The sequence below is a fragment of the Phalaenopsis equestris genome, unplaced genomic scaffold (genome assembly GCF_001263595.1).
Source record: "Phalaenopsis equestris unplaced genomic scaffold, ASM126359v1 Scaffold000030, whole genome shotgun sequence".
NCBI classification, from domain to species: domain Eukaryota; kingdom Viridiplantae; phylum Streptophyta; class Magnoliopsida; order Asparagales; family Orchidaceae; genus Phalaenopsis; species Phalaenopsis equestris.
This window is the reverse complement of record NW_018164472.1, coordinates 783,437-796,821: the sequence shown is the minus strand read 5'-3', so window position 1 is coordinate 796,821 and position 13,385 is coordinate 783,437. Positions and strand designations below refer to the sequence as shown.

Genomic DNA, 13,385 nt, shown 5'->3' with positions numbered 1-13,385 from the left:
ATGAATTCAATTTATATCAAATTCATAATTTATCAAAATAGAGTTTCAAGAAATCTTCATATGTCATAAAACGAGAAAAGCTAATCCATAAAAAAAATAACTTTTTAAATCTCCAAAAGCGATGCCAATACCAATTCCAACTTTAATTACAAGCTCTTTTCCCTTTTCTTTTACATCTCATTAAAATGAAATTATTATTGTAAATATCCATGACCAAGGCAATAGAAACAGACAACCACCAGCCCAATTTATTCCACTAAGGGGTCACAAGTTGAAGCTTATAGGTAAGGCACTAGAAATCACAGCCAAGCTCCAAGTCCAGCTCACGGGTATGAGCCAAAAGAGAGGAGGACTCACTGGTAAGGCAATAAGAAGAGGAGAGATTCAAAGGCAGCATAGACCCACGGGTAAGGGCCAAAAAGAGAGACCCAAAGGCAGCATAGACACAACACCAAGTAATGCACAAGGTTAAAGACAACAACCAACCTTACCAAATCAGCCTCAAAACAAAAGAGGAAAACCTCATAGGTATTACCATCTTATTATTATACATAAGAGAGTGAATGAACAAGACTCCACAAATTATCCAAATCAAGCCCAACAAAAGTGTCAAACCGAGCTCAAAGGATAGGCCAATTATTAAGCCTACATAAATCACCAAAAGGAGCGCAAACCGAGCCTAGCAAAAGGGCAACCCCAACCCATCACAAAGGGGCAAACCAAATCTAAGAAATGATCCAAACAGTAAAGGATTCCAGCTAACATAAATCACCAAAAGGAGCCCAAACCGAGCCCAAGAAAAGGGGACAGCCGAGCCCAGCACAAGGGGCAAACCGATCCAGCCAGAGGGAGCAAAACAGAGAAGTATTCCAAGCATAAATTTGATTTCAAAAAGAGCTCAAACCAAGCCCACCAAATGGGCTAAAAATTAACATAAAACTTTCAACTTAATTCAGCCTAGAAGAAAGCTAAAACTGAGCCCAGCAAAAAGGGCAAAATCAAGCAGCATAGAGGCTAACCCGAGCTCAGTAAAGAGGCAAAACAAGTGAAAGCATTTCCAGCCAATATTTAATCCAAAAAGAAGCTAAATTCGACCCCACTAAATGAGCTAAAACAAGGCTATAAAAATCAGATTCCATAAAGCCACAATCGAGCCCAAGAAAAGGGCAAACCGAGTCCAATACACGGGGCAAAACAGGAAACATGTTTCCAATTCAATCTCGAAGAAAAAAACCAAGACCGAGACCACAAAATGGGCCAAAGGAGAACATATTTTTCCAGCATTTATTTTAAGCATGAATATCAACAATAAAAGTTTCGGTAATTTCATCCCAATAAGCATTCGAACAAGAGGGGCAGCGAGGGAAACATGAAATGAGCCCCAAATATATATTTTTTAACTCATGAAATGATTTCCAACATGTATTCCAACAAGGGGCAGCAAGAGAAGCAAGAGTTATCCCCCAAATACATTTTTCCATCTCATAAAATAATTTCCAACATGCATTTTAGCAAGGGGCAACAATAGAAGATCATGAAATGAGCCTCAAACATTGCTTTTCCAATTCTCACAACAGCTATTCTAGCAAGGGGCATCAATAGAAGCAAGAATGAGCCCCCAAACATATTTTTCCATAGACATTTATAAAGGAATAAAAAAATATTTCTAGACTACTCTAGCCATACTTTCAAATGTTTCAAGCAAAAGAAAAATAGAGGTGATCCATGTATACATGCTTCATTTCTCACTGCCCTAAGCAAATATTCATGCTTAAACTTAAAAAATAAGCTTTCCATATTTCATGCCATCCAAAATAATGCAAAATAGAGGAGATGAGAAGAATACCTCTTTTTTATGCAAACTTAAAACAAAGAGAGAATAAGGTAGATTTGAGAAAACCACTCCAACAATAGCTTACAAATACTCCTCACGATTTCCAGCTCACGGTTTGACAAATCCAAGCCTTGAGACCCTCGAACAGCAGAGGGGAAGATCTCCTCTCGAACAGGAACACAAAAAGAGGTAACTTTCTTAACAGCGAAGAATAGAGACCGAAAACACCAAGTTCTTCGAAAATCTCCCCTCTCAAAAGAAACCCTTTTTTTCTTTCTTTTTTTTTAATCAAGGAGAAAGACAGAAGAAGCACACCCTTCCAATCTCTCTCAAAAATTTCAACAACCCAACACAGTAGACTAGGAAAACGTTTTATAGGCAGAGAGGAGAAGAGAAGAAGCCACCAACCACCGTTCCATGGCCGAATAAAACAAGAGGGACGAAATCGACAAAATAAAGAGGAGAGCGTACAACCTCGAGGAGGAGAAGTGTCGACCAGCTCATCTCCTTGCGATTGGAGAGCCGAAAAGCCAAAGGGAAGCTCGAGGAGATGAGCTGCGAGCAAGAACGACAAGGAGAGCTGCGTGGATCCATCGTGGATTTAGGGCACACAGAGGAGAGGGAGACGAGCCGCGAAATCGAGCTGAACACAAGGCCGAATGAGGATTTAAGCGAGGGTAGAGGTGTAAATAAGATTTAGGTTTTTAATATAATTATAATTTAATGATATTTTTATAAAAGAAAATATTTAATATTTTGAAAAATAAAAAATTAATTTGTGTTTTATCCGTGCATCAAAATATAACAAAATTAGTATCATTTTTAAGTAATTCTGATGTTCTGGACGCGCTGGCGCGGTCCGTTTCGCCGTCGGAGGTCATTTTGACGAATTTATCGATTTGCGTGTCAATTTTCTCGTGTCGAAAATATGACAATATGAGTGTCTTTTCCTACCAAAATTGGTACTCCGGACGCGTTGACACAATCTATTTTGTCGTCGGAGGTCATCCGGAGAAGTTCGCATTTTCACCCGCCCTTTATGTTTTCAATTGAAGACCGACCTCGTACAATTTTGTGAATTTTGTGTATTTGGTGTGTGTATGTGACGAAAAAATTGTGACGATGTTTTCCTAGGGCCTGAAATCCTATTGGGAACTTCTCCCTAAGTCTTCACATAATAGCCCTTAACCTGCTCGTTCATAAGACGATGGTTTTGGGCCATAAATGCTAGACATCACAGAAAAATAGGAAGTGTTTTTGAAATTTCTAAAATGGCGAGCCCCAATTCTAGTTTTCTAAGATAGTCGACAGGAATTCCTAAAGCTAGATCCTAGGATCCTAGGAAAAGGTAATGACCTCAAAAATGAGGTCAACAGCTGCAGTTCAGTTAGATTTATATTACAGTGGATTTTTCATATTGCATGTGATGCTTGATATGTATGTTAGATATGATGTGTAAGATAGACATGATAAGAAATATATGCATGATAAATAGATGCACAACATAGTAAGTATGCATGTTAGTAGATGTATAAGATGTCTCAAAATAATTTTTGCTATGAAAAATCAAATAACTTGTATAAGAATACTTGCATGTGCATGTTCAAATGAGGATTTTACCTCCTAATGACACAGACAGAGGACACCAGTGTACATGCGCGCGTAATTTTCTATCACCCAAGACAATTGTGATGATTATATCATTAACCACTGTGCCGACGGGATAGTATCGACCAGAGGCAAGTAAACCATATCTTACATCCCCAGATAATTGTGATGTTTACATTATAAGCGCTATGCCGATGAGATAATATTGGCCAGGAGGCAGATAAGAGCATTTCCACCTTAGATAATTGTGATGTGTATATCACTAGTCACTGTGCCGATAAGAGCCGATTGGACAATATCAGTCAATGGTGTGTTAGGTATTGTTGACAGTGATCCTCACAGAGATAAGAATGTATATAAATAGTATAAAATAAAAGTTAAGTTAAATGCATATAAAATATTATTGTATATTCATTAAAAAAAAATCATTGATACATACATTAGCATATTTAAAAGATTTTTATAGAAGTATAAAAGATTAACAATTCTCAAATTCATATAGAGATATGAAAGATTAACATGCATATTGACTTTTTTTTCTTGGGTTAGTGTAGTTTAAAAGTGTTAATTACTTGTGAGTTATCTTTAGATAGCTCATTATGTTCAAATATTTTTAGGTTTTAAGTTTTGAACAATATGAATAGAAGATGGGCAAGTGTATATAGGAGGTGAGAATAACAACTGGAACGGTACAGTTTTTACATGTCAATTAAATTATTTTTTAATGGTTTTTTTCATTAATATTTGAATATTAAATTACTTGCGATAGAAATAAAATAACAAAGAATTTATTTTCATTATCCGACCGTCTGTTTCTGCCCTAGTTAATTCTAAGCTCCAGATCGGGTCGTGACAATACCATCATCATGTCATTAGTTAGAAAACTCCGATTAACATCAAAGGGATAGTGTGAATTATTATAATTTGTGGCTTTGTCAATAATGGGGAGATGAGAAAGTTCTAGATCAGCAGGATCATTATTCATAATATTAATAATAAGTGATGTAAAAAATAATACTATTGGACTTGCAAAGACACACAAAAAGTCTTAGATTCTAAAAGAAAATCAATTGTTCCTTGATTTTGAGTGCAAATGTGAGCAAATGAAGGAACATTAACCATTTTTGGGAGAAGGAATGATTTGAACATTTAAATGTATCTCTTGAACTTGAAGTTTTTATTTTCTTAAATTTGGACGAGCATTGATGCAATTACAATAATTATGAACAAAGATCTCATAGAAGGAGCAATAGTGAGATATGTCTTCAAATTCAACTTTATGTCAATAACCACAAGAAGATGCTCTAATATGCACCTCCTTATACAAGTAAGGTTCATTTCCCTCAAGAGTCTGGTCACTGATGGCCTAAAAAGATGAGCAGGAGCAGCATCCACTTGCTATATTTATTAAAGTAGAGTTTAAGTAGTATAAAGTGGATTTATTAAAGTAATCTGAATATTACATAAAAAAGTTCCTCATACAGAGGCGATAGGTGGTTCCTCAAAAGATCAAAATGGGGATACCACTTTAGCAATTACATAAAAAAATCATTATTACAATAGGTTCGGGGGATGAGTCGTATAATCAGATTCTAGAGAAAATTTTGTGATAATGATCAATAAGGTCAACTAAATATTCTTCATTCAATTATAAATTTAGTACGAAGACATCTAAGTTTTTTTTTTAAACAAAGAAATACATTATCATCATCTAAAAATGCCACGTCAGATGATTAAAAAATCATAAAGACCAACAAACATTGTTCTAAAGGCTACAGAGGCCGGCTCATCTTCAAATGGTGGTAGATCGCCGCCGCAAAATTTTGGTACTTTTGTTAATCTTGAGGGGGATGGGATTCTCTAGATATCGCCACCACAGAAGTAAAAATCTCCATCGAAAAGCATGGCGAGAAAACTCTAGAATTTTTTCAGCACCTCTGAAATGTCTGACAAGAATCTCTTCCGGAAAGCGTGATGGAAATACATGCTTCTCTCTCAAAATGTGCAACAGCAACACGTGAATCTCTCCCGGAATGCGAGATAGTAGCGCGAAAGAAGATCATGTAAGGAGATTTCAATTCAATTGCTGGGCAGAGATGGAGACAACTTTACTTATCTTAGCAATACAAAAGAAGATCTAGTTGATCGTCTGCTATGCAGGATGGACACAACTTTCTTCCTTACCACAACACAAAAGAAGATCCTAACATTGATGTTTTTCAATATCAATTAAGAGTAAGAAGATGGATCACATCCCGAACCTGATAATCCACCCACCACATTTGCAAAAGATTGAGAGGTTCAAGCAATATGAGGAGAAGCGATCGACTGGAACATGGGACTGCAATAAAGGCTTATAAGGAGCCACCAAAACCGTAAGACTTTTCATGGAATGGGATTGCGGTGGAGTTGTAGTTTGGAGCGAGGAGAGCGTTAGCTGAGAAGTGTAGCTTAGCTAAGACAAGGACACAAGTAGAGTGGACCTGAAACAATAACATACCACAAGTAGGATATTGATTGAAGGGAAGAGTGAAAGTTCCTGGGTAAAAAAGAGAGTGGGCCACAACCTTTGATGACTTGGCTACAAACATAGAAGCCACGTGCCCACAGATCGGGAGGCCTTAGAAAGCCCTGTCTAGGGGTGCGGGCCAAGATGAAGCCTTGCATAGAGCATATGTGGCGAAGAATTGAGTAATGAAGATGTAAAAATGTCCTGTGATCGACAAAGTGCAACACCTTGCCCTAGATGCAAGGATGAGCGCCTGCTCGCACAAGCATTGGAACACATGAGTTGAGGTGGAGGGTTTGGCACATGAGCAAACTTCAGGTTCTTTAGTGATAGGAGCAATATTCAACTCATTCAAACATAACCATCTAAGGTTTGGGTCAACTCAATTGACATCTCTGTAGTGTACCCCTCACTCACAAAATCATGCACTGCATGAAAACTATCTGGTGATTTAGTGCTTCACATGACACTTGTAGAAACTGAAGAAACTTACTACAGTCATTGGCCGACTTTCAAAGTTTCAAATTGCAGCTTTGATAGGGCATAATTAGTATCATAGCCTCAATAATACAGTAATTTAATAGAAATGGCATATGTAACTAGGGGAATCACAACATTCCATAATGTTAAATTGGTTGAAACATTTTTTTTCTTTTGATTTCACTCTAAAATTATAGCTTCGTGATAGACTATATGTTCAGATTAAGCCAAATCATAATATGCAATGTACATAATGTAAGTATAAGTCATCCATTATAGCTATGTTCTATAATCATATATCTCCTAACATAGGGCCAACACATCCTGAAATCTCACCATATTCGCTGAAACACTCACAATTATATAAAATTCAGTAAAATTTCCCATATTCGAAGATGTACAGAACACTACCAATTACAAAGATAAGTAGGTTTATGAAGATACTACAACTCAAGATTCGTATAATGACCACAATATTGAATACATTTTATAGTATGAGCTCTCATTAAAGGTAGTAGAAGAGTTTCCCACTAAATTTGGAAAAAAATGAATAGAGCAAAATCAAGGATATAAATTTTTTATATAAAATTTAACACAATATAAAAAATAAATTTATGTGACTTGGTAAGATCTCATCTCATCCACATCCGCACAGAAAAAAAAATCACTATAGTTTAAAGCTAATGCATTATAATTTTCTCTTCCATAATCTTTTAAACTTAGGAGAAGGATGGTAAATACCAAACAAGCATATTAAATATATGAGGAAATTAATATCGAAAGAACCTTGATTCATATCATTACTCATAGTGGTAAAAAATATTTTTTTGCACCTTGTCTTTAGCACTCTGCATCATATTTTGATAGTTCACGACAAAGAAATACTACCGGGATGGTGAATCACGTTCTTACGTTTCTTTGGTCCTTATTTCTCAATCAAGTTTTTATTTTTTTCCACAACGGCTTCTTTCCTCCTCTTAAATAATCTATGACATCAATTATGCATAAATGCTAAGAAAATTCATATATTTGGGATACGTAGAAGTTCAGGAAAGCATCCAATCTAGCAATCTCTTCATTGGAGATCAAAATTTTAATGTAATAACTTATAGAAGTTAACTCTGCAGACTGCATGATGCTTTTGCATTACTAAATCTTTAAATATAGTGTTATTAGTTTCGACAATTATATTATTTTAATCTTTCGATAATCAGAATTCAAAATTATCAACTCAATGCCCAATGAGAGAACATTTTTAATGTTTATGATCCAACTTATCTCTATTAATGTAATCCGAATATGCATTAGAAAGACAAACCTTTAATGCTAAATCTTGAACTTTTTTGCTTGTCCAAGCTACTTTAGATATTACATAGTACATAAGAACTATGGTACTTTACTAATCAGATAAGCTATAGTGCTCATGGCATCTTCTCAATTATGTTGGGCAATTTTGCATGTTGTCACATATTTAAAATCTTTTATTTTGAGTCATGTTCAACACTCAAAAATTTGATTATCTGTATCCTATTAGCTGCAAAATCTTTGAATTATTTGTTAGCGTGTTCTCTGACATTATTTGAACTTAGAAATTTGTTGTTTGTAATAGTTTCTTTTTCTTTCAAGATCTAACTTTTAAAAGTATCAAAGATATAAGAGTTATTTTTCAAAAAATAAACCCTAGTACCTTTTTAGTGGGGATGTTGATGAAGATGACATGGTAAGGTGAGCTACTTAGAGATGAAGAATGGAATTCTTCTCATATGATAGTGTATATAAGATTAAATCTTGGAGTTTTAGGTTTTTTTTCAATTTTTTGAAGACCAAACCTTTAATTTTTTTATTATAGTTCTAAAAAAATACTTCATTTTTTTTTTCATCAAGTGTATAATTGGGATCAAATGCCTATTTAATCTTAGAATATCTTAGTTTGTGAGGTTTCGTTATAGTTTTATCAGTAGTTTTGATTTGAAAATCATTGATTTCTAAAATATTTTTTCATAGGTTTTCATAAAGTAATTAGACATTCTTTTTATTTTCATTGGAGTGAAAAGTGACACCTGAGTGTAGGATCCTAGTTTCCATGGACTGAGCATTGATGATTAATTTATCCTAAATAACTTTTGGAGTATAATTGGAAATCACCATGCGTTTTTATATTGCACAAACCTCGTTTATGTAAAATCTTCATTTTTCACAAACAAAATAGGCCAAAACACAACAAGTAAATGAGCCCTCATATTATTCATTTTTTTAGAAAAAGTATTTTTCAATAATTTCTCTTGATCATTGACTCTTTGGTAAGAAACTTAATTTTTCAATTATAGTTCTAAAAAATACTTAAATTTTTTTTCATCTAGTGTGTAAACGGGATCAAATTCCTATCTAACCGTAGAATGCCTTAGTTTGTGGGGCTTCATTATAGATTTTTCAGTAGTTTTGATTTGAAAATCATCGATTTCTAAAATATTTTTTCATAGGTTTTTATAGAGTCATTAGATATATTTGTTTTATTTTCACTGGAGTTAAAAGTGACACTTGAGTGTAGGATCGTAGGTTCCATGGATTGAGCGCTATCCTAAATAACTTTTGGAGTATAATTGGAAATCACCATGCATTTTTATACTGCACAAATCTCTTTTATGTAAAATCTTCATTTTTCACAAACAAAATAAGTCAAAACACGACAAGTAAATGAGCCCTCGTATTATTCAAAATTTTTTTCTTACGTATTTTTCTGTAATTTCTCTTGATTAGTGACTCTTTGGCAAGCTACCTATATTGAATTATTGTTCTTATAATGAATTTTCTTTTAAAGTCTTTGGCGTTGTAACATTTTTTTAACATTGAATTTTGGGGCATTTATATACATCACTCAATTCCTGACACCTAAATTTTCTTTTTACATTAATAAAACCCAAACTTTCATATCATATAAAAAATATCACCATTTTAAATTTTATTAGATGAAATGCACTTTTTTTTGTATATATTGTCACCACACAGCATGAGACTTGTAATTTGCCAAGATGGGAACTAAAAGTCGGACGGTGAAAATAAATTCTCTAATTTTCTATTTATGTCACTAATAATTAAATATTAAAATATTCATGAAAGAGCGACTAAAGAAAGTAAATTTAATTAATAATTAAAAATTTGTATCTTTCGTCTTGCTGTTATCGTCTTTTATACACATTTGATCCTCTCCTATTCATCTTAATCAAAAGCTTAAATCTAAAATAATTTAAAAACAACATAATGAGTTATCTAAAGATAACGCAGAAGTAACCACACTTCTAAATTATATTAATTCAAGGAAAAAAAAATCAATATGCTTGTTGATCTTTTATATCTGTATAATAAATACTTTACTATGTTAATCATTTATATGAAATCTTTAAATATACTAATGCATGTATCAATAACCTTTATAATACCCTAAATTTCTAGAGGCATTAATATTTATTTATTTTTATACTCTTTACATACACATCTGTCTGCTTTGAGGATCACAATCAAAACAACCTAACACACTTTTGGCCTATATTGCCCCGTCGGCTCCTGTTGGCACAGCTGTTAGTGAGCTACACATTGCAAAAGACCCTTACTTGCCCCTGATCGATATTATCCCATCGGCACAACAATTAGCAATATAAACATCACAATTGTTTGGGGAGGTAAGCTCTAGTCTACTTGCTATCACAACAGTCAATGAACTATCATAATTGTCTATGGTGTTAGAAAAACCTCTGCGCGCGTGAGCACACTGGCGTCCCTTACATGTACTATTAGGAGGTGAAATCGTTCTCTGAACATGCACATACAAACATTCATATATAAGTTATTTCATTTTTTTATATCATGCATTTTCTTCTATGAAACATTTAGCTCTATTTGTTGACGAATAATGCAAACTTACTATATTTATAAGTCTTGAAATCAACTAACATATGCATATGTACTAAAATTCTAGAGGTTAAATAATAATATGGCAAATATATGTAACCATGCAATCTACTTATATTTAGACCTCTACTAAAGTCATGAAATGATCTGATATCATCCTAAACTAAACTGTTATACAACTATATTTAGCACACACATCTTTCAAGTCTGACAATATGAATAATTTATTGCTGAACATGGGAATACATGAAATCAAATATAATTTGAAATAAAAATAATTACTAGAATTTAGAAAATATAATTACTCACCTTGATTAAAGAGACTTTTGAAACATTTATCCCTTCACTTCACTTCACCTAGTGCTTTAACGGCTTTATACTTTAATTCAACTGGTTGATAAATTAAAATCACTAAAATTAGTTCATAAATTTTATTGATATACAATTAACATCACATTTAATTAACTAATTTACGTAATTAATACATAGAACTTAGAAATATTTACCTTATCCCTCTCGAATGCCTTGCTTCATTTCCTCCTCAATTTCCAAGAATTTATTGGCCTTTAATTCCTTGTTAGAATTTCTTCGATAAAAGACACTATTTTAATTAAAATTTTTATTAATATTGTATAAATCTCACACACACACACATAAATTCATTAATTAGCTTAGTAAACTTAACATACCTTAAAGCCTTTTATGTCTGCAACTCTTCCTTTTTTGCACAAGGAAATCTTATTGCTCTCCTCTCCTTAAATTTGCAACTTACTAATTTTGATCTTAATATAATTAAACTTTCTATTAGCATTAATTGAATAACATCGAACTCTCATATATACACATATATATAATTAATGTAATTAATTAAAATAAGTTATAAAACTCACCTTAACATTGTGCCAACCCTTCCCGCCACACGCACGAGAGCTCTGTTCCTTTACTTCCCTTCAGCCTCGGCTAACCTCGACAGAGCAGCGCATGGTTTAACTCTCCTCCCTCATCGACTCAGCCTAGAGCACGCCACCACCTCTCCTTCCTTCTCTCTCTGCACACACGCGAGCACGACTGCTTTCTTTCTCATTTTTGGCTTTGACTTGGTCCAGGTAAGTTCTATGCTGCTTCTTTGTTTTTCAACTAGTCCTTCTACCTCACGTGGCTCGAAAGCCCTAATTGTATGCAGTACCTTGATCCTCTACTTCTTCGCGGTTACTATTGCGTGGCTTTATAGCGCCGAAGTGACCTCCTCCCTCCTTTGCATGTGAAAATGATACTACAACCCTTCTTTCTCTTCGACTTCTTCTTCCTTTCTCTCCCTGCACAGTAGCCACAACTTCTTTCTCCTTCTTGCTCACTTTATTCTCCTTCTTAATTGTTAATTAGGTCAAACAATTTAATCCCCGGGAAGAGGTGTTCCCTCCTAACAGACACCTATTTTTATTTTATTTATTATTATAATTATTTTTTTATGTTATTACATATCTAAGGTGATATATATGTAAAAATTAAAACTTAGGTGTTAGATATGTAAATATATTGGAATTGAGTGGCATTTATGTAAATCTTCCTTGAAATTTTCGTTTTGCAGATTCGGCAGCCACACATATAAGAAGTTGCAATGGCATAAAAACAATTCTGCAATTTCTAGAGCTCTCTGACGAATCATGTAGAGCTCATTCCTTCAGACTTCTAAGTCTCTTATCAGAAAAAATGGGGCAAGTTATTCTCGAAGAGTTCAGATCATCTGGAAAAATTCCATTTCTCAAAGAAAGATTACAGTCTCCTCATTCTCCACTTCCTGAAAAAGCTGACATTTCATGCATCCTTTCCAACCTTCCATTTTCAGACACTGAGGTCACAAATCTCTTAGGCCCAGACCTTCTTACATGGGCAGTCACTCAAGTTAAGATTCAGAGCTCCAATTCTCTTGGGAAAAACTCGAAGAATGCTCGAAACATGATAGATGGTCTTCTTGGTCTCCTTCTGCATTATTCAAAGAATCATGACCCAAAAATAATATCCCTAATTCAAGAAACTCACTTCATGGCCATTTTCCGGGAACAACTCAGCAACCATTCAAATCACCGAGTGAAGCGTCTCGGAGCTCTTGGTTTGAAGTATCTTTCGGAATCAGCCAGTCTATCTTCCGCAACCAGAGACTCTGAAGTTCAACCTTTTACTGGCTTCTGTGCTCCCTTTGTCTTACTTTGTGGCAAACCTTCTGTGATTCGGAGTCAGTGCCCTTTTCATAGCGTTCATTGCGCCGATGATAGCTCGTTCTGTCTCCTGAAAGCAAACGCAATCAAGCAGCTGATCGATCTGATGGACGATGATAACATCGAAGTACAGTTAGCTGCTGTCGAAGCACTTTTAACGCTTATTTCGGATACTGGAACTTTCGAAAAAGCTGTGGAAAAACTCGAAGAGTTTGGTCTTTTTAAGGAGGCAGTTCTTCTCTTGAAAGGACTCGGGCCAGGAGAGCTTCAGGAAAGAGTTGTGTTGATGGTGGACATATTTTTGCAGAAGAAGAGTTTGGCTGAACAGTGTGCTACAAATTCAGATCTGGTGAAGGCTTTGGTAGAAGCTCTTAAGCACGGAAATGCGAACACAAGAAGCTATGCTCAGGATGCCCTTCAAAATTTAAATCAAATATCTGGAATTGGGGATAGATTGTCGAGATGAAGCATTTGAAGTAAAGTCGACACGAAATTTCGCAGTCCAGCCCAGAATTGTAAAAACTAAAAGAATAAGGGGGTCTGGGGTTGCTAATGTGGGTGTCTGATTGAAACAAGATGCAAAAATTTTGCAGAGGTAAATATCTCATATTCTGCTGGGTTTTTATGTAAGGATGAATAAGATAATTTATTGTGCAGTTCAGTCTTTAATTTGTATATTTTTGTTCATCTGAAAAAAATGAAGTTTAGGAACACTAGTAAGTTTGATGAAGTTGTAATTTGAGGAGTCCTTTGAGAGACCAATATTTGTTTTATTCTTAATTACTAGGCCCTTGTAATTGTAAATCTATTATTTATCAAAGAAGGTACCTTT

At 34.5% G+C, this 13,385-nt stretch overlaps 1 protein-coding gene across 1 annotated transcript in view; it reads left to right on the top strand.

Moving 5' to 3' along the window:
* LOC110018660 (U-box domain-containing protein 44-like) overlaps positions 1-13,385 on the top strand; it is a 35,558-nt gene extending 22,173 nt beyond the window's left edge. Inside the window, exon 5 of the mRNA XM_020716031.1 lies at positions 11,926-13,385. Within this exon, the coding sequence (XP_020571690.1) occupies positions 11,926-13,019 (1,094 nt within the window). The 3' untranslated portion in view covers positions 13,020-13,385. The remainder of the gene's footprint in view (positions 1-11,925) is intronic.